Source organism: Ahaetulla prasina, chromosome 2, assembly GCF_028640845.1.
Source record: "Ahaetulla prasina isolate Xishuangbanna chromosome 2, ASM2864084v1, whole genome shotgun sequence".
NCBI classification, from domain to species: domain Eukaryota; kingdom Metazoa; phylum Chordata; class Lepidosauria; order Squamata; family Colubridae; genus Ahaetulla; species Ahaetulla prasina.
In genome coordinates this window covers 235937137-235964192 of record NC_080540.1, presented here as the reverse complement: position 1 = coordinate 235964192, position 27056 = coordinate 235937137, and the positions used below count along the sequence as shown (strand labels likewise).

The 27056-nt window shown below is 36.5% G+C and overlaps 1 protein-coding gene across 2 annotated transcripts in view; it reads left to right on the top strand.

Annotated features, from left to right (window-relative positions):
* The window catches only part of RASEF (RAS and EF-hand domain containing), a 39459-nt gene extending 12686 nt beyond the window's left edge, over positions 1-26773 (top strand). Inside the window, exons 3-17 of one of the 2 annotated variants that reach the window (XM_058172765.1) lie at positions 1463-1553; positions 4160-4255; positions 5801-5878; positions 6448-6563; positions 6648-6716; positions 9548-9632; positions 10248-10339; positions 13869-14103; positions 14649-14786; positions 17764-17911; positions 19133-19214; positions 19755-19869; positions 20765-20884; positions 21667-21743; positions 24371-26773. In XM_058172765.1, coding sequence (XP_058028748.1) covers positions 1463-1553; positions 4160-4255; positions 5801-5878; positions 6448-6563; positions 6648-6716; positions 9548-9632; positions 10248-10339; positions 13869-14103; positions 14649-14786; positions 17764-17911; positions 19133-19214; positions 19755-19869; positions 20765-20884; positions 21667-21743; positions 24371-24479 — 1651 coding nt within the window. In that variant the 3' untranslated portion in view covers positions 24480-26773. The remainder of the gene's footprint in view (positions 1-1462; positions 1554-4159; positions 4256-5800; positions 5879-6447; positions 6564-6647; positions 6717-9547; positions 9633-10247; positions 10340-13868; positions 14104-14648; positions 14787-17763; positions 17912-19132; positions 19215-19754; positions 19870-20764; positions 20885-21666; positions 21744-24370) is intronic. The other variant, XM_058172766.1, reaches the window with a different exon arrangement.
* The last annotated feature ends 283 nt before the right edge of the window (positions 26774-27056 follow it).

The following is a 27056-nucleotide window of genomic DNA, read 5'->3' as shown; positions in this document are numbered from 1 at the left end:
CAATCATTTTGCACTTCTATACTTATCCAAAGAAGCCTTTGTCTTCTCATGCTCCTAAGTCTTGTGTACATTCCCTGCATTCTTTCTGAGACAATTTCTCCTGCCAGGATGAGATTCTGATGCCACTAATAGACCCTGATCATCATATTATTAGTGGACATATCCTATTTTCCCCAAAATAAGACATCCTCGGATAATAAATCCAATCGGGCTTTTGAGCGCATGGTAATAAGGCCAAGCGCTTATTTCAGGGTTAAAAAAATTATAAGACAGGGTCTTATTTTTTGGGGAAACACGGTATATAGGGCTTCAACTTAGTGAATAAGATGTGAATTCTGCTATTATATGCATTCCGTCAGTTTTTTTCTGCTGCCAACATTCAACATTCTGAAACTATTTGTGCTATGTTTCTTTTCTCTATCTTGTTTTTAATTTTGGCTTATTGATATTTTCCAGTGAATTATGCTATAGGTGGAAATAAGATAGATTATATAATATGTAATATTTGTATTAATTTGTAATCTTCGGAGTTATGGTATCAATGTGATAATTCATTTACATCCACATCAGTTTCACTCAGAGAGATTTAGTGCCTAGTATTGCAAGGTCAGACCATTCCACAGATATTGTAATTTGCTTATTGCTGTGAGGAATAGAAAAACTTAATAGAGACAATCGATCCCTATACTTCAGCATTTACCTATAGTTCAGCATTTACCCTCAAAACAATGCTATAGAGCACTGCACACCAGAACAACTAGACACAAGAACAGTTTTGTTTCCGAAGGCCATCACTCTGCTAAACAAATAATTCCCTCAACACTGTCAAACTATTTACTAAATCTGCACTACTATTAATCTTCTCATCGTTCCCATCATCAATCTCTTTCCACTTATGACTGTATGACTGTAACTTTGTTGCTGGTAATCTTTATGATTTATATTGATATTGATTGTTCCTGATTATTTATTTGTACCCTATGCTTATCATTAAGTGTTGTATCATTAAGTGTTAAATTGTACCCTATGACCATCATTTGTGTTGTAAATCTTGTACCTTGGTGAAGGTATCTTTTCTTTTATGTACACTGAGAGCATATGCACCAAGACAAATTCCTTGTGTGTCCAACCACACTTGGGCAATAAAAATTCTATTCTATTCTATTCTATTCTATTCTATTCTATTCTATTCTATTCTATTCTATTCTATTCTATTCTATTCTATTCTATTCTATTCTATTCTATTCTATTTATGATTGCTCAATACTGAAGATCTTTGATAAACAGGATAATTGGGAATGAAAGGCAATTTGCATGTCTCTTTTAGCGATGTAATGTCACATTAGCTACAGGGAAGGTCCACCAGTTAATTAAAGATTGGAATATAGTCTGTTCTCTTGGTTTGAAATATATTGCCCCAATTATTTTTAAGGTTGTTTTATGTGAATATTCATTTTTATAGAGCACAAGATAAAGCAGCCATGCAGCTTGGTGAACTAGAAGAGGAGATGGAGCAACGCATACAGGCTACAGAACGTAAAGTCAAGAAGGAGGTGATTAACTAATACCTACAATACTAATAACTTAGAAAGGCTTGCTTCCCTTAATAAAATAAGTAAAATAATTCCATATTTTGTTCTTCAGATTTGATGCATGGGTAATTTCTCTGCATTATTTTCTCTTTAGTTTGCCTCTAATGCAAAACAGTACAAAGCCAGCACTTTCTCTATCTCTTTCCTAATTTATCCAGCTTTTTATACAAAAAAGAAAGATTTGGGGAAAAGGGAAAGATGCCCATGAGAGCTTATTGCATGCTAGTAAATTGAAGTAATCTGTCATGGCAGACTAAATTGTAAATTGGTCTATTATGTTGAAGATGAAGAGCCATTATTTCTGGAAACTGGATAATACATATAGATCTGTGAAATTTTTTCCCCTCCAAGTTCGTAATATATAGAGGAAATATGAATTCATAACAATTGATTCTGTCTTAGTTCATATAGATTATGTGCAAATAAAGATACTTGAAAATGGACTAACGTCTACAGCCCTGTTTCTCTTCCTACTTTCCATTCAACAATATCCTTAATTTCCATTTATTTATGGGTCTCTGGTTTCTTTGATATAACTTGGTAATTAAATCTAGGGGGTAAGTAAAAGGAAGAAAACTGTATTCTGCATATTATTACAGAACTGAAGTTACAAATAGTTCTAACCAGAAATTTAGATCTCTAATCTTAAAAGGTAAAGGTTCCCCTCACACATATGTGCTAGTTGTTCCTGACTCTAGGGGGCAGTGCTCATCTCCGTTTCAAAGCCAAAGAGCCAGTGCTGTCCGAAGATGTCTCCATGGTCATGTGGCCGGCATGACTAAACGCCAAAGGTGCACAGAACACTGTTACCTTCCCACCAAAGATGGTCCCTATTTTTCTACTTGCATTTTTTACGTGCTTTCGAACTGCTAGGTTGGCAGAAGCTGGGACAAGTAACGGGAGCTCACCCCATTACGCGGCACTAGGGATTCGAACCGCTGAACTGCTGACCTTTCGATCGACAAGCTCAGAGTCTTAGTCAACTGAGCCACCGCATCCCACTCTCTAATCTTAGAATATGGTAAAATAATTACATACATTGACTACAGAAAAGGCCTATAGTTTTTTCTCAGTGGTATCCTAGGACAGCTCTATATCCTTGGAAGATTTCTTTCACAGAATCTCTGGTTATCAAATTAGATTACTACTTCATTCTTACAGGTTTACTAGTGTGGTTGCATCCCTCCTATAATAACTAAAAATAACTACTTAGTATACTTAAGGAGCCATAAATAGTGAGCTTTTAGGTCTTGTGGATAAGAAATCTGATTATGATGTTGTTAAAATTCTGAAAACTGCTTTTATTTTAGTTAGAAGAACCAAGATGTTAATGTAGTTTAAGGAAGAATTGTTGAGATTTTTTTTCCTTTTTCTCCAAATCAGAATACGGGCACAGCGGGAGGGGAGTCTGCAGGTGAACTAAATTGGGAAGCAAATTGACAAAAAACATATTGTACTGTTAAGATGAAAGCTCTTCTTTTGTACATATGACACTGTATGCATGCCCCAAAGGGGTGGAGCTTGTGATAAGATGCTGTTTTTGTCATTTTGACAAATGAGGGAAGCTGCTGTGGATGCCCATGTACAGTGCCATTTATTCCTCCAAACAATTAACATATGAAAAATACAGGGGGAAAAATGAAAGCAAAATTCTGGGTTTAGTTTTGAGTATTTGCCCTGTCTGCCAAAATAAGCAAGAGATTCTAATAGGATTCACAAGCTACCCTAAATTACATTATGATTTTAAATTAGGTTCTGAAGTAAAGTTTGCAAAACATGGCTTATATTGTATAAACCAAGCTCAGTATTTTGTATGAACCAAGTTAATTAAATAAATTCTAGTTAAACCTATTTATGTGGCTGTCAACAACTAATAGCAATGGTATACAATAGTTACAATCTTGGCTCTGATTATAAATTGCTTTTGAAGTATTCCTGAGTTTCAAAAATAGGGTTTTTCTCCTGTTGAATGAGGAGAACTTGCTTTTAGAGAAGGAAAAACAAACTGTTGTAAGTAATGTGTGTGCAATGGACATTTATAACTTTACTGAGGAATGGGTTTATATTTGATGAAACAATAGCAAAGTGTAAATGGGTATTTTCTGTGTATTAATTGCCATCTAAATATTAAGACCAGCCTATAATAATGTAGTTTACTTATCTTGAAATTCTTCATATCTTACTCTGTTCTTCACAAATGTACTGTTAAAAAGAAAGACGCCTCAAATGTAAATGCAAGATTGCTGCTGTGATATTTACTTTGTGGGATAGTTCTGAACTATAAGTTTTATTAGCACATAGCTTTTACCAAAGCAAGTATGACTTGTGACATAGTCAAATAGTGCTTTGTGTGCTAATAATTATTGTAGAGTATGTGCTTTGCGTTTATTTTCAGGTGACATGAAACATGCACTATAGCAAATCTTTGTGCATATGTAGTCATATATGAATACTTTCAAATTGGCCAAATAGTTTTGACTGTATAATTAGAACAGATATGTGTTCTGCTGAATTAGAACTGCTTAAGTCTGCCATTTGTAATTTAACAAATGTGTAAAATGTTTCAGGAGAAGCGTAAAACAGAAGAAGCTTTGAATGATCTCAAGCGTCAATATGAAACTGAAGTGGGGGATCTCCAAGTGACAATAAAAAAATTAAAAATGGTATGTACATTCTTAATGGTGAAGAGTGCATGGCTAAATAGATCCAGGCCTGGTTCTCTGTAAATGTTCTGCTCAGTGGTGAAATGTAAAATTTACTACCAGTTCTGTAGGCATGGCTTGGTGGGGGGTAATGTGACTGGGTGGGTGTGGCCAACTTTTTTTTTTACTTCTAAAAGTATTTTTTCTACAACCTCTTCAGCTGAAGGGGTTGTAAAAAAATGCTTTTGAAAGGCTGCTCTGACGATCCCAGCTGAGTGTCCTGATCATCAGAGGCTTTTCCTTTCTTTTAAAAACATTTTTTTTTGCCTTTAAAAGAAAAAAAAGCCTCTGACGATCAGGCAACTCAGCTGGGATCGTCAGAGCAGCCTTTTAAAAGCATTTTTCGGCCGAAGAGGTTGTAGAAAAAATGCTTTTAAAAGCCTCTGACGAACCCAGCTGAGCCACACAATCATCAGAGGTTTTTTTTTTTTTACTTTTAAAAGCATTTTTTCGGCTGAAGAAAAAATACTTTTAAAAGTTAAAAAAAAACAAAAAACCTCTGATGATCGTGTGGCTCAGCTGTGTATGGAGGGGAGGGGCAGGGATTTTTGCTACCGGTTCTCCGAACCACCTGCCACCATCGCTACCGGATTAGGTGATCCGGTCCGAACCGGGAGCATTTCACCCCAGTTCTATCTTTGAAGCAATTAAACAGACAAGAAACTTGACTTTCATCTTATTGAAAAATGAACTTCACATATTTAAATCCCTGAGATAACAGAACAAAGTGATGATTCCTTAAAAACAAAGAAATTGTGTTCTATGGTATGATTATGAATCAGAACTAAATGGTTTTAAATGTGTCGTTCATTCTTTTTACAAGGCAATTAGTATCTTGTTATTTCAAAAAGTGAGAGGTTAGCTCTGTTGTATTTTGGGAGTAAATCTTCTCATTGAAGTCTTGGGTTACTATCCACAATTCCTTGTCTGAATAACACAAATAAGAATCTATTGACCTTAATAAAACTTTCTCCAGTCACATGCCTTTTGGTTACTCGGTTTCCTAATAATAACAGTGACAATTACGTTTTGAATTATCAAACCATCTGTTAAATCTAAATAGGCTTTGGTCAGCTTGAAAGTAAGGATTTAGCTATAGCCTAAAATGAGCAGGAATTCCTTTTGTTTACAGATTGGGAAACCTTTCTGTGAATTGAAGATTAGTTGATTCTTAGCTTTCCAGTTATTGTTTTAATTTTTCAGTTATCATTATGCAATAGTTCTTTGTTCTTCAGTTATTCATTGCTTCACACCATAATTTGTTTGTATTGGTGATAATAGCTCAGGAAGTTAATGACTAGTTTAATAGTGTAGTACTGTCTCAAGTTATTAGTTTTTAAATTAATAAAACTAGTTTGCTAGTTTTAAAAGCTGCCCTCAAATAACCTATACAGAAAACAATTGAGTTCTTGAGCATTTTTGTGAAAGGTTTGATTCCCTTTGCATTGTAGTGAGGTAGTCAGAGAAATTTTCTTAAGCCTTTTACATTTTCTTTATTGTTTACAGCTTGAGGAGCAATCTAAACACATTAATCACAAAGAAGATTTGGCAGTATTAAAAAGAAGGATACATGATCTGACCTTGGTATGAATTTCCTCATTTAGCCTATCAGTCTCAACATAACTAGTATTTTTGTTACCTCTTCTTGGCTTGGTGAAATTTGACATTTTCTTGAACTGTCAGGGAGTTCTAATGAACAAATAGAATTTTAGGGAGAGAAAAAAAAACATTTTCCAGGGTATGTGGTGTGTTTAGCTCCATATATTAACAACTAGTTAGTGGGTAAGTGGTGTGTTTAACAGTAAAATACAGACTGGCCCTTATATGCAGATATGTTTTTCTACTGGTGAAACAGTGAGATGGAATTTTTATAGTTCTGTGGCCTTGTGCATACCATGAATATCTATTCTAGGGAGTTTTGAAAAGCTACAAACAGATTTTGGGAGAAAAGAGGTTGGGTACAAATATGAAACCAGTGCAGAAATAAATAATCCCTTTATTTCAAACTGGTGACTGTTCAAGTAGTTCACAGGTGGTTAAATAATTTATCAAAGTAGCCATTCAAATAATCCTAAAATTTGTTTAATTTCATGAATCATTATCGCATGAATTACTATTTTTGAATGTTTCATTTTTAAAATTTCTGTTTTTAGGAAAACCAGAAACTTAAAAAAGATCTTATGGAAGCACAGACAAATATAGCTTTCCTTCAGAGTGAATTAGATACTTTAAAAAGTGATATTGCAGATCAAAGTTTGAATTCAGAAAGGTAAGGGAATATTTCTAGAGATACATAGTAAGTTGTTGTTGGTAAAAAACCAAACTAATTCCCCCTAAACTATTCTCTTTGCAGAGATCTAGACATGATCAGAGAGTACACTGAAGACAGAGATAGCTTGGAGAGGCAGATAGCAATATTACAGTAAGCTGCTAAATAATTCTGTTTTTAAAATGTTTTCATTTATAAATTTTGATATTCAGAAGTTAGGATCTCCAATGGGGAAAAGAACAGCTCTTTTTTTTCTGTGAAAGAACAGCTCTCTCTTTTTTGGGGGGAAAAGGTGTCTCCAGTTCCCAGATCTATTTTTTAATCAGCCTGTCTGGTAGATAAAACATAGTCACAGTATTAAGCAGCATTTGATATTATAGGAAACTGGCATGATCTTTGGAAGCATTCCTTTCTTCAGAAATAAAATTTAATCATTTTTATTTATTTTTAATTTTTATACCTCTCCCAACCAAAGTCTATAATCTTACAGGTTTTTAGGTCACTGACTTCTAAACGAGCCATAGCCCACTGCATTGTATTTATTTATTTGTATATTCCTTTCCAAAAGGACATAATTGTTTATTTAAAACAATTATTTAGCTGCCCATCTTGTAACCTACATTGGCCAGGTTTCAATCACAATTTAAAACAACATATAAAACCATATTAAAACTATCAAACTAAACAATTAAAACAGTGGTTATTACATTACATGTAATATCTTAATATTACATTAAGACATTGGTCCAAATTACCTGAAAATACAAGATAACAACATAATATATCATGCTTATTTAATTACTAATACCTGGTTGAATGTTCTTGGACTAAACTGAACTGGAGGAATTGATCTGCAGTAAAATAGATAAATTCAAATTGAATAATTCTGTCTCAGAACTAAGGTAATTATTGGAGGCTTTGCTCCAAGAACACATGACTGCTAAGGTGGCTATGTAGACTCAGCCTTCTCCACATAAGCTTTGAAATAACTCCTCTGAATAACATACTTGGACCTTACTCTATGGTCTTTGTGGTGACATATAAGCACTGGATGTTATTGCAGCTGTGTATTTTGAAGAGGTCCTTTGCATTGTGAAGTCAGCCTATTTGTGACTCATTAGAGCACTCGCATTAGTTTCTTACTGCATAGAGACTCTGGGAAGGTTTCCTCTGCAACTATTCAGTCTTGGACAAAGCTGCTTTAGTGAGGCAGGGTGCATTAGGGCCCCACACATTCCAAAACATTCCTCAAAATTTCAATCTTGAGCATTGCAGAGGCCTAATATTTATTTTAGAAATAAATGCCATTTTTTGTTTCTTCCTGTATACTGAATTTCATGGAAGCATTCTGAGAGGTTTTTGCTCTTTTCAAAGTTTAATCTTAATCATTTTGCTGCGATGCGGTAGCTTTTGGATTTCAAAGTATTTTGTTTTAAACATGGGAGAACATTAAAAAATGGATTCCCCACCTTCATCTGGTGTGTAAAATAATACAACCAGTTCTGCTGCTTCAAAGTTCTTTAACTTTGTACAGGTTGAGGCTTACATACAGACAAAAAGCAAAACAGTAGCAGCAGACTGATCAGAGCTATCACTAAATTTATTTATTTTTATTTTTTTATTATTCATATTTGTATACCGCCCTATCTCCCGAAGGACTCAGGGCGGTTCACAGGCAAATAAAACATTCATATACACATTAAAATAACCATTAAAAAACTTATTCTAATGCCAAATTTTAAAATATAAATATTAAAACCCATTTAAAACCCCAATAAATTTAAAATCTAGGCCAGTCCTGCACAGATGAATAAATGTGTCTTGAGCTCGCGATGGAAGGTTCGGAGGTCCGGAAGTTGATGGAGTCCTGGGGGGAGTTCGTTCCAGAGGGTGGGAGCCCCCACAGAGAAGGCCCTTCCCCTGGGCGTCGCCAGACGGCACTGCCTAGCTGACGGCACCCTGAGGAGTCCCTCTCTGTGAGAGCGCACGGGTCGGTGAGAGGTATTAGGTAGCAGTAGGCGGTAGTAAATTGTTTTACTACCTTATGCATTTTTAATAATTGCTTCAATAACTATGCCATTCTTTCCTAATCTGATGCCTTCCAGATCTGAATTACAACTCCCATCACATGTCAAACTTTCTACATGAAAATACATGATACATATAATCTAAGATACATGGAGGATTTCAGAATCAGGGATGATGATGTGAAGGGGCTTGACAGTGTTTAAAATGAAAATTCTCATCTTTTTCGTAGTACCTTATCATGTATGCCCAGTACTTTGATATCTTTTCATGTTAATTTGGATTGGGGCCTCATGAACTTTCAGACTGGCAAAAAGACAGTGGAGTAGGGAATGAAAAACCAGCAGTTCCTTGGCCCTTCGCAAATGAGCAAACATGGAGTCTTTGTAATTATAGGAGCAATTATTTCTTTTTGCTGTTTTGGGGTTAGTGGTACCCATACATATGATAACCATTAGGGTTGTATTAACACTGAAAGAGAGCCATTTTGGTGTATTGGTTAATGCATCAACTACAAACTGGGAGTTCCAGCCCTGCTTTTGGTAAAAACCAGCTGTGTGGTCTTGTCCCCCCCCCCTTTCACTTTGAATCTGCTCTTAAGAAACATGCAATGGCAAACTACTTTCAAAATTTTACCAAGAAAACTGCAGGGACTTGTCCAGGCAGTTGCCAGGAGTCAAAACTGATATACACTGATATACTCAAAGATATACACATATGAGATATACACATCAAAGATGCACACATAAAACTGACTCAAAGATACAAACATAGACAGATAGAAAGGCATTTATCAAACTATTTATTGAACCATTCTGCCGTTTTCCTGATCTTTCTGAAAGGCACATGGAACCCCTTTCATTCTCTTATTTTTGTTGCATTTCATAACACCAACTTAAACTGCAATTGCTAGGGTTGACTTCTTGTAAGGCAATTTCCCCCCTCTGTCTTGATTTTAGGTCAGCTAACAGGAAACTACATGACAGTAATGATGGCTTAAGAAGTGCATTAGAGAACAGTTGGAGTATATACAACAGATCACTGGTAGGTTTGAACATTGCATATTCAACATGTAATTAATTATATGTTACTTAGTAGATTGCTTTTTTTGGGGGGGGGCATCTCAATAAAACAGCTAAATTGGAGTCACTGAAATATAATAAATTTTCTATATTTCTATCAAAACAATCCTATGCTTTTTAAAATGGAAATAAGCCCCATCTATTTAATGGGACATAAATGTACATACTTTGATAGGTTAATTCTGTTTCTGTTTAGACCCCCCCCCCCACTGAATTACTTAGAATTGTATCTTGAGAAAAAGTTTTGGTTATCGAATCTAATATTGCTTATTTATTTTATAATTTTGTATTTTTTTCTATTATTAAAATAGGTAGCATGCACATATATAATTATTTTTTTTATTTCATAAGAGAAATTATTTTTGGGAAAACATTATACCAAGGGGATGCTTCATTTATCTCTCCTCCCCCATTCAAACATTAGGCACCTAATGTTTGAATGTGTTTTGTTTTGAATTTTCCAAAATTGAAATAGCTATAATCAAGAAAAAAATGTTTTGATAGATAAAGAGATGATCTTAAACCAACTTTATCCAGGTTATCTCAACACTTTCTAATTCGTGTGTGTATTTTTCAGCGTCTAACAAATATTTCCCCTGGAAACACAGTGTCCAGAAGCAGTCCCAAATGTGGTCGTGGCCATTCTCCCCAAAATCCACAATATGACAGGTAGAATTTATTATGCTTTTTAAAATTATACAGTTTAAAAACCTGAATATATATGTGTTATCCAGAAACATATTCTATTCCAGCGGTCACTAACTGGTGGTCTGAAGACCACTGGTGGTCCGTGAGAAAATTTTGGTGGTCCGTGGAGAAATCTTCGTATTTTTGCCAGTCCACCCTGGTGGAGAAGCTGTGGTGCAAGCGGGCCGATCAGCCCCATGCAAGCTCTCGTCTCTCGAGGAGCCTGGCTGAAGTTTCCCACGCTGTTTCAGCAAGCGCTCCTCAAGAGATGAGAGCTTGCAGGAAGCCGATTTGGTGTCCGCAATAGAGAGCAAAATCCGGCTGTTCCCCTGATCAGACGCTGTTTATAGCTCCGAGTCCCAAGTGGCAGGAGACGAGGGCTGCTTTGCTCCACCGGCTGGGCAAATATACCAAGGCGGAATGCTGATGCTGCGCAAAATGAAATAGAGAAAAAGAGACAGAATGAAAGAGAGAATGAGAAAGAGAATGAGAGTGAGAGAGAAAGAGAAGAGAGAGAATCAGAATGAGAGAATGAGAGACAGAGAAAGAGAATGAGAGAATGAGAGAGAGAGAGAGAACACCGCTTCTTGGAAGAAGTGCGGGGGTGGGGCCGAAGGGGGATGTCTTGCATTAAGTATTGACCCCCCCCCTGAATTTTGCAATGTTAGCGCAGCAGGCAGCGTTCCTTCCCGGCGCGCCTTGTTTCTTCGGAGCACTCCGCCCCCCCTCCGCTTCTGCCTGCCTCCTCCTCCTGGAGTCTCTGGGCCACTTACTCAGCTAGAGGGAAAACTCTGCCACCTGTCTTGCCCGCCTCTGGCTTGCCCCCAGGGATGTTGCCTGGGAGGGGGGCTGGGGGGGCACTCTCTTTGCAGCTCTTGCTCGAAGCCGCCTGGCTCTAAAAGGGATACGCAGAGAATCGGAATGAGAGAGAGAGAATGAAATAGAATCAGTGAGAGAGAGAATCAGAATGAGAGAGAGAGAGAGCGGGGAGGGGGAGAGAAAGAGAGAATGAGAGGGGGGGAGAAAGAGAGATGACAATAAGTGGGAGAGAGAAAGAGGGGAGAGGGGAGGAGAGAGGAGAGAGAGAAAGTGAAAGTGGAGGAGAGAGAGAAAGGAGAGAGGGGAGAAAGAGGAAGAGTGGGAGAGAAAAGAGAATGAGAGGGGAGAAAGAGATGACAATAAGTGGGAGAGAGAAAGAGGGGAGAGGGGAGAAAGGGAGAGAGAGAAAGTGAAAGTGGAGAGAGAGAGAAAGGAGGAGAGGAGAGAAAGAGGAAGAGTGGGAGAGAAGAGAGGAGAGAGAGAGAGGAAGAGAAGGGGTGAGAGAAGAGAGGTGACAGAATGAGTGGGAGAGAGAAAGAGGAGGAGAGGAGAAGAAAGAGAGAGAGAGAGAAAAAGAGAAGGAGTGGGGGGGAGAGAGAGAGCGGGGAAAAAGAGGGAGAGAAAACGAGAGAGAGAGAGAAAGGGGGGAGGGAAAGAGAGATGACTGAGTGGGAGAGAGAGAAAGAGAAGGGGGAGAGGGGGAGACAGAACGAGAGAGAAAGAGTGGGAGAGGGAGGGAAGGGGGGGAGAAAGAGGGAAAGAGAGAGGACAGACAGTGCCTGAAGGACCCCATCCTGTCACTGGAAGTCCAGGCGCTTCAGCAAGTGGCGCGCTGGATTTGTATTAGTGGTCCCCGGGATTTAAAATTGTGGCCTTGGTGGTCCCTGAAGTCCAAAAGATTGGGGACCACTGTTCTATTCAGTATTCTAAAAACTGAGTCAAGCTGTTTTCTATCTTTCAAATTCATTTCTTTTTCTAGAGCTTCATGAGTAGGGTTGGACTCATTCTCAGGTTCAATCTCTGACAACCCAAGATAGGGTTGAAACAAGGAACATAGAATAATAGGGTTGGAAGGGACCTTGGAGGTCTTCCAGTTCAATCACCTGCCCATGGCAGGAGATGTTCTATCATAGGATCAGGTTTGGAAAATTATTTTGGATTAGTCAGCAGTCTGTCTCTTCCTTATTCTGTAACATCCAGATAGGAGCCAATTGGTATCACTAATCTTTCATAAAATGATTACGGTTACTAGAAGTTGAAGGACAGAGTAGTGTTAATCTGAGGTATCCAAAAATCCAAAAGGAGTCTGGTAGCACCTTTTTATACCAACAGGCAGCGCAGTAGAATGATTAGATTGATGTAGGATTTAAATTAGGGTGAGATGGATTGTAGAGAAAAAGAGAGTATTTGAATGGTGACAACCAGTAGTGTCTTGTTGTCGGTCTTTTAGTAGATTCTTCCGGGAATCAATCTGGATCTATAGATTTGTCTGTTGATCTTGTGTGAGTAATTTAGTCTATGTATATTTAAGTATGTATAGTTTAATTCCATCAGTCGAGTGTCTCTGTCATGAACAAATAGATGATACATTTGGTGGTGTGCTCAAGATGGAAACCAGAAGCAAGCAGATACTCTGGGCAATCTGTAGGTTTCCTATAGTGTAGAAGTGTCCAGCTTTGGCTACCTTAAGACTTGTGGGCTTCAACTCCCAGAATTTCCCAGCCAGTATGTCCACAAGTCTTAAAGTTGCCAAGATTGGGCACCCCTAATATGTATAACATAATGTTTATGGTAACTTTAATATACAACATTGGTTGCCTACCCTATGCTGCTCTCTAGTGGAATTGAATGATCATCTAACAAGGGAAATGATGGTTGGGAACAGCTGTATTGGATTTTGTCCCTGAGAGATTTTCATGAATTAACGTTAATACTTCTCTTTCATTAATAATTTTGAATTGGAGCCTAGCATTTTCACACTCTGGAATAATTTCTGTAAATTTAAGATTTGGTATTATGTATATCACCTAAGTTAAAAAGACATTTTCAAGAAATACAGATTTTCTCTCAGTTTTCGGAACAGAGTTTCTCTAGATGCTTTTTGAAAAAAAAATGCTTTAAGAGATGTGTGTCCTATTTTATGTTAACTACAAAATTTGAAGGACTTTAAAAAATTTTTTTCTTAAATTCTTTTCTTAAACTTGAATGTTGAGAAATTGGGATATAAGTACTTCAATGAAATAAGCATATAAAAAACAAACAGGCCTTAAGTGCTTTGCTATTGTATTTTATTTTAATGTTTTAGCACTGTACCTCAAGAGATGTTTAACTACGATTAGTCTTTGAAATTATTCAGACTATTCTAGTATAGTGGAATAGGATGACAACATGTGTCAGTTAGTTACAACTTCTATTTTAACATTAGTATGTAGGTCTGTTCTCCCTCACTTAACATAACAGTATAATTATTCATATCCTCTATATATTTCCCCATGTGAAATATAATTGGCTAAATGTCTAAAGGACCACAGCACACGTCCTCAAATTTGTTCCATAGCAGGAATCCCTGTGAGGTAAGCTCGGTTGAAAGAGTGACTGCCGCAAAGGCTACGTTTTCGTGACTGAGGGTGGGTTTGAACTTTACCCTTTGCATTGCCTTTCCAAAAGTGATGTCTCCTTATATCCCAATCAGGCTGTCTCATTCATCCTACGTGGATGAAGAGTATGACTCCCTCGCACTTTGTGATCCAATGCAGAGGATAAACTGTGAAGTTGACAGCTTGCCTGAAAGCTGCTTTGATAGCGGCTTGTCTACATTAAGAGATTCCAATGAATATGATTCAGAAGTGGAATCCAAGCATCAAAGAACATCTGAGAGAACACAGTGTCTGCAGGAAAGCTTCCCGGGTGATGCTTCTGACACAGATGTAAGCTACGGAGCGTGTTAACCGTACTTTTTAAAACGTTCAGATTGGTGTTTAAAAGCAGAATCACCTCCTGCTTGTCAGAGGGTGAACTAGAACCTCATATAAGATGGAAATACGTGTGCTTAAATATGTAAAGGAATTGCAGGTTTTACATTTAATGTGGTTAATTGACCATATTATTTCTGTGGTTACTCTTCACAGAGTTTTGGGGGAAGAGTGCATGCTTGCTTATTTATTTATTCATTGCATCCCATCCTGTAGAATGACATAGTAAAAAAATATATATCCATCTTAACCTACAAGAAAGAGACTGTCTAAAATTTTAATAAATGGAATGTAATAGTTAAAGAATTTACTCCAGTTCTCCAAGGGGAATCTGTAAATGCTACCCATACAAATGAAAAAAAAAATCTTGTATGACATGTATCAACTGAGAGTCAGATTGGATTATGGCAGTAGATTGATCTCTCTCTCTCCCCCATCCTCCCTTTCATGAACAATAGTGTTTTCCAAGGCAGGTTAGTTACACGTCTTGTTTTCTGCAGGTCCCAGAGATACGAGATGAAGAGATATACAGTCCTGATGATGTAAATACAGCATTGTATTGGAAGCCCAACCAATCAGTCAATCGAAGCAGTTCTGGAGCTTCAGCAAGGAAACACATCCCTGCATTCTCTCCCCAGGTATCAAATATAGAGTTTATTTAGTTTTAAAACCACAGTGGCTGAGATTGAAAGGGCATCCTTCAGAGCAACCAAAAGATCAGTGTATTCACTCTATCCTTGACATTTTTAAGCTCAGATTCTTCTTTCCCTTCCTATGTTCCATTTCATTTTTTCACTGTGTTTTTATTGTCAAAAGATATTTTCCACATGGCATCAAGGAGCAGCTGATGGAAATCTGAGGCTTTTTTTGCAGTGAAGAACTAATTATGTAATTCTTTTGTTGACACATTATCCTATGGTGTAGTTTATTGAATGAATAACTATATTTATAGTACAATGCATTCTCTGAACCAAACAAGCTTGGTTTAGCATAAGCATCCGGTGCTGTGGATGCCAATTCAGATGCAAGCTTCACTGATTTTATTGGCTATCAGATTATTATTTACAAAGCTCCGTGAAATCTTCAGAAAGAGTGTACCAGCATCTTGTCTTCTTGTTATTTAACTGAGTTTCCTGAATTTTATCTTTGAAAGTCTTCTATCATTTAAATTTAAAAACTTAACCCAAACAAAAAAAGTCCTCCAGTGATTTTAAGGCATGTTAAGCTAATACAAAAATGTACTTTATGACATTTTTATAATACATTATAAGACATAAAACACTTTTAAACATCATTTTTATTGAAATAAAATTTTATACAGGATGAAAAAAATAGTAATTTAAAAAGAAAAAATAGAAAAACAAAAAATAATGTAAAATAAGTGAGGAACCGCAAAAGACAAACAAGAAAAGATATCTAAAGAAGTGACTTCTGATCTTCTTTGCAGCATTTATAGTCATGTCACCTTTTCCACTTTTATAAATTGCCTATCTCGGTTTCCTTCTTCCTGGAAAAACCTCATTTTTAATCAGTAAATCCAGAAATCACCAGACATAAAGACATAAACTACTTTAAAATCGGTCAGAGGTTCACTAGACCAGGGGTCTCCAACCTTGGTCCCTTTAAAACTTGTGGACGTCAACTCCCAGAATTCCTCAGCCAGCTTTGCTGGCTGAGGGACTCTGGGAGTTGAAGCCCACAAGTCTTAAAGGGACCAAGGTTGGAGACCCCTGCACTAGACCAATCTTCCCTGCCTGCTATCCTCTAAAACTGTTGGAGGAATAGGGAATATACCTATCAAGAGTTCTGACAAACTTGCTCAGACTTCATCCCTGAGCTCAACAGTAAATTATAGATCTCCAGACACTTAATGCTTAGTTCAGTTTCTCAGTTTGACTTGGTAGAAAACTCCCAAACACAGCTTGGCTAGATTAGAGAATTTACTGCAGACGAGAACAAAGCATCACATGTAACAAGTCGATTGATCATTGCAGTGCAAAGATCTCAGGGAGTTTTGTATTTTCTCAAGGCTTTAAATTCTGGCATCTTGCTCTCACCCTTTTGAATGAAGGGGTATTTTGTATGTTGTTTGGTGACTTTGAGAGTTTGTGATGTGTTTGCATAAGGCTCATCTTCAGTCTGGGAATCCCTAATTCATATTTGCTAACTGCGTCCTTTATGTTCTTGGCCAAAACAAATGTAAAGGGAACTATACTGGGAAGGCTTATTTACTCCACTGTTTCATTAATGATAGTCACCCAGATGACCCTTTTGGTTCCAAAGTCTTTGTTTATTTATGTATTAATACCATAAGAGTACAGAAATGCAAAAGAAAATAGTGGGAAAAATAAGAGAGGGAAAAGGGAAGGGAAAATTGTGGGGAAAAGGGGAAAAAGAAAAAAAAAGGCTTTGACTTCTGACTTCCTTTGGTCCCGTAGAATAAAATAATAACATCCAACCTAGACTTTTTACTTTTACATAATCGTATAAATTAGCCATTTCTATAACAAAACTCAAAGTCAAAGTTTCATTTTCTTCTACCTTGAGTACAAAGTTCAGAAGCAGCTTCCAAGTAGAAACAAAAGTAGTTGTATTTTTGTCTTTAATCAAAGCAGTCAGTTTTGCCATCTCCATCAACCTCTGCAGCCATCAGATGATCCTTCATATAAATAAGATGCCTTCAGGTCCACCAACTATGTAGCAAGCCAAAATTTTATGAGTCACTCCTTTTAAAGGTAGTTATGTTTGGTGGTAGCAAATTTCATATTATGTAGAGTGGAAATACATATTTTTATGTTATTAATTACTAAATCAGTGTTATTGGATATTTGGGCACTGTATTTTTTATAAATGATTAGGAAGTATACTTTTGAACTTGTACAATCTCAGCATCTCTTTCAGTAAGAAATCCTTTTTTCAGAGTTTCTCTGTTTTAATGACATAATTTATTAAAGCAACCACATCTTTAAGTGAGCATTACAGGAACTGACTCACTCACCTGGAAAAATGTGATAGCTGCTTTAATAAGTAGAGCAGTTGCATTAGCATGGGTTTAAAAAAAACCTTTCCTTAAGTAATGTTCTAAATATGTATAGCCCTAGTGAATCTCCTGAAAGAAGAAAAGAAATTCTAATTTTTCTCACCTGTCAATTTCTGTATGAACGGCTGCCATACTACCACTTTTTAAAAGGCTTTGATTGACAAAAAGGCCTTGCATCCTTCAGTTATTTCTTTGATCACTTTAGTTAAGTGGGAAGCTGTACTGTGTAGTTTTCAGTATTCTAAATTGTACTGTTCTACTGAATTTATAGAAAGCATTGCAATACTGACATTGCAATAAATGAAAACACAAATATCATCCATCCCAAACCCAATGATGTCTGATGAAATATTTTGATTATACTAATCTTCAGTGATGAAAGTGATCATTATATCTAGAATTATCACCATAACCAACTAAGTGTGTTTATGTATATATACACATATGCTATTTGTTGCTCCAGTGTTCCAGGCTTAGCGCTGACTGCCTGACATGTGTTTTAAAAATAAAATTGCTGAATCAAAGCTTAGTATTATTTTAATGTTGTCAATATGGTACATGTTTTGCTATATTAGGTTGATTCTATACACAGCAATTCCAGATACCCAAGCTCAGAAAAGGCCTACAAGATAGTTCTTGCGGGGGATGCAGCTGTTGGAAAATCTAGCTTTCTTATGAGGCTTTGCAAAAATGAATTTCGAGGAAACACCAGTGCAACCCTGGGTATGTTTTTTTTTAATGTTTTTCTAGGGCACCCATAACTGCCTGAGCTAATAGATGAGTTTTGAAGATATTTCCCCCCTCAAAATATAAATACTATGTTTTGATTATTATAGCTTGTCTTTCAATCACTTCTACATTTGACTTTTTCCAGGGATCTTAAGACATCATATGTGGCTTTGACCTGACCTATCTCAAAACTTCTGTTGAAGTTAAAAGGGAAACAGGGACAGACAGTAAAGTGTCAGAGAGACGGAGATGTAGTTAGGTTCTTTCTCCAAACTAGAATACAGATTTTGACACTATATTACTTTGATCTAAAATCTGAGAATTTCCTGAGAGAACAGTTAAACACTGGGACAATCTGTTGGAGCAGTGGTAGATTTCAATTTGTTGGAGTTTTCAATGCAGGTTAAATGTTCACTTGTTGGGATTGATTTACTGGATTCCTGCACTGAGCAGCAGATTAGAGTAGATGCCCTGTAAAATGTAGACCATATTGTAGTGGGCTGTTATAAATCTGAAGATCAGCAGAAAAGAATTCAAAATAACAGGACAAGCAACTGCCAATGGAAATTCCTTGAATGACAGGTCTGCAACATGCCCCCTCTATTGATGTGCTTATTGCCAGACCATTTGTTTCCCTCTCTTCCCCCCTCCCATCCCCAACCTCAAGCTACAGTAACTAGCAGCCTAGGTTTAGCCTTCTTCCAAAACCTACATGCACATGAAAATGAAATGTTGAGATATTCAGCTCAAAGATCTTCTAAAAGATGCTCCCAAAGGAGCATTCCCATTTGTAGTTGTCCTTTTAGTGCCAACATTGTCAGGGCAGTAACTCTATTGAGCTCCAAACCTCAGAAGCTGATGGGCAAATGTCATCTGTTGGAAGCAGAGTCAAAGACTTGATTCTGTGAGGGGGAAGTTATTTCTCATATTTGGAAGTGGACAAATAGCCAGATGGTACAGCACAGCTTTCTACTTTATTATATCTTTTTGTCATCTTAGACGCTGGGCTTGTCAACCGGAAGGTTGGCAGTTCAAGATCTAAGTACTGTGTGATGGGGTGAGCTCCCGTTCTTGCCCCAGAGTTCTCAGTAAACTCACATATTTAACTCTGGTCATATTTTTAGATTTCATCCTAAAGATAAATTCCAGATTCTTAACCTTCCTTGAATTAAAGGATGGGCATGCAGTACATTAAAAGATGTTATTTATTTTAAGGGGTTGACTTTCAAATGAAGAGACTCATTGTTGATGGAGAACCTACGGTGCTACAGCTTTGGGATACTGCTGGTCAAGAGAGGTTAGTTAAATTTATCTGATTTTATTTGAAGTAAAAGATCTTTATTAGAAAATTACGTTTGGGTGCTGTCCTGTAAGTTAGTGATATTAGAATCTTCATAACAATGTCAGGAAACCTAGTACATTTTAGAGAATGCCAGGTTAAGGAAAATTGCCTTAGAATGCCATAGGAAATGCCTTAAGATTGAACAAAATGTAGATAATTTCAGCTTCCACTAGGTCTAGAAAATGGTAAGGGATTTTACTTTGGAATAATTACAGGACACCTGGTATTTATACCTGATCTTGGATAGTAGTGGCCCATTGGACTCTTAAAGCACTGGTTCTTTAAAGTTCAAACTAATCCTAAATTGCCACTATATTACTGGTACCAACTTAAAGGGTATGTAATGCAGCCTTTACTATCTTAATTTCTTTCCTGCCATCCTTATGGTTCAGATGTTTATGATTTTAATCTAATAAACTTAACCTGCTCTACAGACTAAGGGAAAAAAAAGCGGGATAGAAGAACTACAACAAATTTTTAACTTTTTTTTTAAAGATTCCGAAGTATTGCTAAGTCTTACTTCAGAAGAGCAGATGGAGTGCTTCTACTGTATGATGTTACCTGTGAAAAAAGCTTTCTTAATGTACGAGAATGGGTAGATATGATAGCGGTAAGGATGTTTTCATCTTACAAAACGTTTTAAGGAAACCTGTGTTTGAAATGTTATCGATGTTTGAGATGATTCAGACTCAGTGTGTTGCAGTACAGGTAGCCCTTGACTTATAACAGTTCATTTAATGACCATTCAAAGTTATAACTGCACTGAAAAAAGTGACTTAGGACTGTTTTTCACAGATACAACTGTTGCAGCATCCCCATGGTCGTGTGATCGGATTGAATTTGGCAACTGATTCATATTTATGATGGTTGCCGTATCCCAAGGTCATATGATCACCTCTTTGCGACCTTCTGACAACCAAAGTCAATGGGGTGTCACTAACTTAATAACTGGAGGGATTCATTTAACAACTGCAGCAAGAAAGATCGTAAAATGGAGAATAATTCACTTAACAAATGTTTCATCTTAGCAACAGAAATTGTGGGCTCCATTGTGGTTGTAAATTGAGAACTACCTATACTAAATATGAGGTCAGCTCCATCTCTATATGTTTTCTGGAAGTCTCTCAAGACCTGGCTATGTCATCAGGCCTAGGGGTTCAGGGACTGGTGAGATCTTGAGGTGGCTCCACTGCTGATCTAATTTCTTGTGTGTTTTTATGCTTTAATTTTTTTTTTAATATGATGGTTTTGACATGCTTATTATTTCATATTTTTTTGCTGTTTGCAGCCTAGAGTCTCCTCTTATGAGATGGGCAACATATAAATTTAATTAATAAATATACATTAATATATATGAAACAGTAACCCAACAGTTTTTTTTTTATTTAAGCTAATTAAAAGCAGGGTGAAATAATAATAAGAACAAAAATGTTTCGATGGATTAGACTGTTAAAATCTGTATTTCGGATTTAACATCAGAATCATTAAAGTTCTATTCATTGTAGGATGCCACACATGAAAATATCCCAATCATGATGGTGGGAAACAAATCAGATCTTCGTGAGACAGCTTCTGAAGAAGGACTGACATGCGTACCTCTCAACTATGGAGAAAAGTTAGCCATGGTAAGCAATGGTGAAATCTAAATTTTTTTGCTACTGGTTCTGTGGGTAAGGCTTGGGCATGGCTTGGTGTGTGTGGGGGTCATGTGATTGGGTGGGTGTAGCCAACTTAAAAAAATACTTTTTAAGCATTTTTTACTACCTATTCGCCTGAATCGGTAGTAAAAAAATGCTTTTAAAAAGTAAAAAAAAAAAAAGATTCCGATGATCGTGCGGCACAGCTATGATCGTTGGAACGTTTTTTTTTTTACTTTTTAAAAGTATTTTTTTACTACCGGTTCGCCTGAATCGGTAGTTTTTATCACTACCAGTTTGCCTGAACTGGAGCAAACTGGTAGCATTTCACCCCGATTGTAAGAATGACGGATCCAATAGCTTGCAAAAATAAAAAAGATAATATTGAAAATAGAATCACATATTGAAATGGAAGCTTGAACTGTTAGAAGTTGAATCCTTGATGTTCAGGCAATGTATTAGAACTTGATTTTTTAAAAAATGATATTGATATTGTAGTTTAGTGGGTGTTAGCAAACATTTGGAAACAGTTATTTAATGCAATATTTCAATCCTTGGGCACTTCTATAAATTTTGGACATCAACTTCTACAGTTTTCAGCCTACATAATAGCTGGAAATGATGAAAGTTGATGTCAAGAACCTTTGGAAGGTATCATATCGAACGAAATCTATTAGTTATTTTATTTTCAGTTTTGTCTTTTAATCGTTTTTTCAATTGAATTTCCATGAAGGTAATTAATGTGCTTTCTGAATTTTTTTTAAACCTAGGCTTACAGTGCACTGTTCTGCGAAACAAGTGCTAAAGACGGCTCTAATATTGTTGAAGCAGTGCTACATCTTGCTCGGTATGTTCAGAGGCCATATATCCACACTTTTTAAAAACTCGTGTTTGTTCAATGCCACTCATTTTTTTTTTAATGTACATTTAGTGCTCTGTGTAAACTGGAATAGCTTGGCATGTATACAGTTGGGTTTTTCTCCTTAGTTTCAAGACCAATTCCAGCTTTTCAGGGGCCATCAAAGCTGTTCTTGGTGAATTTCACAGCATCAACTACCTTCTCACTGGTATTAAGTATCTTGTTGCATTTCCTCATTCAGGGGAAAGGCCTTTACTCCCTTCCTTCAGGTGTAATTCCGAAGGATCAGATAAGACTATTAGAAGCTGTTCCCTTGCACAATTAACTTTATGAAGTTAAAGTGGTTTAGTGGATCACTGCTGTTAGTGACTCCAATTAAGTATGAGGAAAGTTGCATCTCAAGAACATTATTTCCTGAGGCTAAGTATAAGAGTTGTTAGCATTGAGACCAGGCAAGGCATCCGCTCCAATGACTACTGGCAAATCTCAATTATTTCAGATTTTGCGGGGGTCCATTGAATATTTTAGGCCAGTAAGTATGCATAGTATACGCAATACCCCCATAGTATTGCCACATTGTACTTCCCCAAAATATATGCGCATTAAATATATTTGCTCATTGCACATGAAGAACACTGTATATGTTTCATATAGATTGCAATGTTAAATTGGCTTGTCATAAACTATAAAACATAAAAATAGTTTTTAAAAATAAGGATAGGATTACACGTTCAACATCTACTGCTAGATACTGCAGAGAATAGATACCTCCTCACAATAACCATGGTATGGAATGTCCTCATTATTTTAACAAGTTCCTCCCTCCATGTTTGTGTTTCTGTCTGCTGCACAGAAAGATCTGCAGCCTTATGATGATGCATATAGCAAGCTGTTTCCATTATTGTGGCTTTTATCTGGGACCATTATCTATAGCCAATTAAATAAGAATTATGGGATTGAAGTCTTGGATTGGGCTGCTCCCAAAAATGCCTAATTCTGATAGTCTCTTCTGAATTCTATAATGTGTTCTCCAATCTTACTGTGTAATCAAAACTGTGATATATTTCATTGTAACTTTGGCAAGAGTGCTCCATTATTAAACTGGTATGGGTTAATAAGTCTTTTGATAATGTACTTATAGTCAGCAAATATCTATCTTTTAAATGTTTTTCCATGTCTAAATCTACATGAATTCCTGGGTTATCTGGGTTATTATAATGACATGGCTCATGAAATGAAAACCATGGAATGTCTGAAATCATGCCTTTTTATTTTTAGCAAGATTAAAAGTAGCATTTGGTTGTAGCTTTGTGTTCAACTGTTCTTGCTGATACCATAAAAATACATTGGATTGTAGAAAGAGACCCTTCTGCTTATTCATTTAGAATACCGAGAAATCTCTTAGCTATCATTGGCAACAGATACAGCAGAGGTGTAACCATCTGAAACATAAGTTTAAAATTATTTGTTGCTGTGTGATAAGAATCATTTCCAGGATTCTTTAGGCACTTTATTAAATGGCAGTCAAATTAGCGTAGAGATTTCAAGGGAGCAAGTACAACACAACTGTAGAATCTCCCAAATAGTAGACAATAGGCTTTTAAAATTTAATTTTAGGACAAATAGACTTATTTCAGAAATGAAATACAGGTAGTCCTCGAGATACAATGGTTCATTTAGGTCACGTCATCAAATTCAGATGCTTGGCAACTGACACATATTTATGACAGTTGCAGTGTCCCAGGGTCAAATTGCGACCTTCCGACGAGCAAAATCAATGGGGAAAGTCAGATTCGTTTAAAAACCGTGTTATTAACTTAACAACTGCAGTGATTCACTTAACAATTGTGGCAAGAAAGGTTGTAAAATGGAGCAAAACTGACATAACAACTGTCTCGCATAGCAACAAATTTTGGGCTCCATTGTGGTTATAATTTGGGGACTACCTGTAGTCCCTTCGTGATGTAGATATCAAAACGTTAATGAAAAGAAACCTGGGAAACTTGCTTTCTAAAGATATTTTGTAACCTTACCCCAAAGGCATATTCCTGGACACCCTTGACAGTTGGTGATTCAGTCCATGATCAAGATTATGTAGTTCTGTGACTCAGGATTCTAAACCGTTTATAAGGGATAATGGAGGCAATGTTCTGGGCATGTGTCTTTACCAAAAGAAAACATGCATGAAGCCGTATTGTTGCTAGTACTAATTTATTACTCAAATCACAATCTATAGGCAAACGTCCTTCCACAGTTCCCATTTATTTTAGCACACTCTGTAGATGATAATTTGAATTTTCTGTGTGGATTGTGTCCAGAGCAGGAATAATAATGCTAAAATGGGATGTGTCATAATGGCCCAAGACTGAAGTTTATTATGTAAACACCTCTTCTTGACAATACGCCTTCTCCTATGTTTGCCATTAAACTAAGCACTGTAAATAGCATTAATTCACATGATATTTATTCATGTTCAGTGTACACGGTGAAAGCAAACTGTATCAATATGCAATATTCATGAACCTTTACTCTTTATTCAGCAAATGCTCACAAAAAAGCAGGATAATTTCCCTTTGAAAATGCTTTGTCTGATCAAACAAACTATTGTTTTTCAGTGAAGTGCGAAAAAGAAGCGATAGCAAAGATGATGATAAAACAGTCACTAAACTGGCTGGGACAACACTAAAAAAGTCTTCACTCACGAAAAACTGCTGCAGTGTATGAGAAGCAATTCCTTGGCCTCAAAGAAACAGACTTCTGTGGCAATGGAAGAGGAAAAAATGAAAAGCATAGGTTCTTCCAGATGATCAGCAGAAAGAAAGAGTGAACTAACTTTTCAGCTGTGAGGCCCATAAGAGTCTTTAAAGCAAAATTGAGATATGCTGCTTATTGACTGAACCAAGCCAAAAAGAATAAAATTCTTAGTTCATCAGTGGAATTACTTACTTCTTCATTTATGCAGTTAAGATAATTCCATTTCAGATCAGCTGTGCCTTCATAAACCAATCTGCTTGGATGAAACTGGATTCCCTCCAAAATCTTAACTGTGTATATAAATAAATATTAGCTTTTTTTTTTTTTAAACAACCTATTCTCTGCCTTGCATCGTGAAGATATTTGTGATTCTTCGTCACTAATCTTAAAATTTGTGCAGTACTTGTTTTTGAAGGATTTTCTGAAGCAAACAACTTTTCCATACCGTGCACCTTTTGAGAACCTAGAAAAAGTAGTGATGGCTTGGGAATTGAACCTGAAGTGGGAGAAAAATACAACTATCTAGAACTCTCTAGAAAAATATGTACCCCTTCTTATGCTGAATTCCGAATGCTGATGTTGGTATTACATAGGATCTCTGAGTAGAATGTATAAAACAGATGGCTTCTTCATCTGTCAAGTGCCCTCCTGGAATTTGGGGACTGTAACTGGATGCTTTTTTGACATATAAGAAGTTGAAGTCCCAGCAATTCTGAAGAATGCTACATGGAGAATTGCTGTTATAAAATTTAGTAGATTTAATAGATAACCTAGAGAATATTTTAGTTGTAAATATTGTTGCAGGGTTATACCATTTCAAACAACCTAGTTAAGCAGAAGGAAAGCTGAACTATAAATTTTTGCCCTGATGTTTTAATTTTGTGTAGACTAGACTAAAGTTGCAAATGATATTTCTTCATGGATTCTCAGAATTTGGAACCTCAAGATACTTTGTAAGTAAGGGTTCTAACTAGGTGTGCATACATGCATAGTGGATTTGTAATGATCACACTTTTCTTGTCCACATGCTGCAATGTAATGATTCATTCCTCCTCTTCACGAATTTAAAGGAACAGAAGGCTGCAAAGGCTGCAAATTGTATTGTGATGGTGCCTTGGCGATAAGCGGAAGTGAGACCTGAGATTGTAGTCATTACCTTCCCTTCTCCCCAGAATAGTAAGCTGCTCTCTGAAATGTTGCTACCGTTTTTGTACTTTGATGTCAAGAAGAAGGACTAAAATATGTGAAACTTGATCAAAAGCCTCATTCTTGCTCTGGGTCTGAATTGAACATGAAAGCAACAAGGCCTCACTGAAGAAAATACAGGAAAGCAAATTCTCTATATAAATAATACTCAAAACCAGAAAGGATCTCAATCCCCTAACCCCAGGAGAGATATTGGCCATTGTAAAATGAATAGGCATTTTGGCCTTCCCGCAAGGCAGAGGTGTCTAATCATGGCAATTTTAAGACTTGTGGACTTCAATTCCCAGAATTCCCCATCCAGCATAGCTATCTGGGGAATTCTGTAAATTGAAGTCCTCGGCTCTTAAAAAGTTGCCAAAGTTGGACACTCCTGCCCCAAGGTATTGCTTTGCAACAAGGGAACCAATAGAAAGACTGTTTGAACTTCTTTGCAAGGTCTCCTTCATGCTTGGAAATTTAGAAAAGGTTTATAAGATTAACATCTACATGGACTACATGAAATCCATAACATGCAACATATGCACTTTAATATGATATTGTAATGATAAGCCTTCATGCTATACAAAACCCTAACTTTCCTGAGAATCTGATAAAGATCAGGAAATGCAAAAGTGTGTCATTCTGTTGGCTAGATTGAGAGGTAGTTTTATACGTTTTTAAAGTTTTACTAGATTCATATTTTTCTCCTTGATACATAAAACTAATCTCTTTTTCTAAATGCATAGGTTTTATTTTGCTTTGCCGTGTTAAGCGTTCTTATTTTTAAGGAAGTTTTCATAGTTGAAACAATAGTTAGCTGATCACATTTGTCAATTTCTGTCCAAATTAGGAAATGAATTTAAATTCTACACGTCTTGAAAATTATTAATTTCTCACAAGGCTATGAGAAGAGAAACCTATTTTTCTCTACTCTGATCTAGTGTCAGAAATGTTTTTACAGCTGGATTCTCCATGCATTTTTTACAACCAGGTTGAAAGCTCCAAATTGTCTTAATGACCAACTTCACACCATTTAGATAAATAAATTGAAAAAATAAATTCATTGTCTGATAATCTGATCCTACTTGTACTGGATTGATTTTAGATATAATATGTGTTAGCCTTGGGCTCATGTTTACTATTCTTATTCCTAACAATCTATGATACAGTATTTGATCTTGAAGGACATTCTAGGCTAATTATTTTATTGTTAGAATGCAAGCCAGGCTCACAAGCCACAATTTTCATCCTCTGTTTCTTTAACTAGAGTTCCATTGATCTTGAACCCAGTGGAAGTTTGGTTATTTCAAAGCTGAAATACAAGTAGTTGAGATTGGAGCAATTTTTTCCAAAGCAGTTACC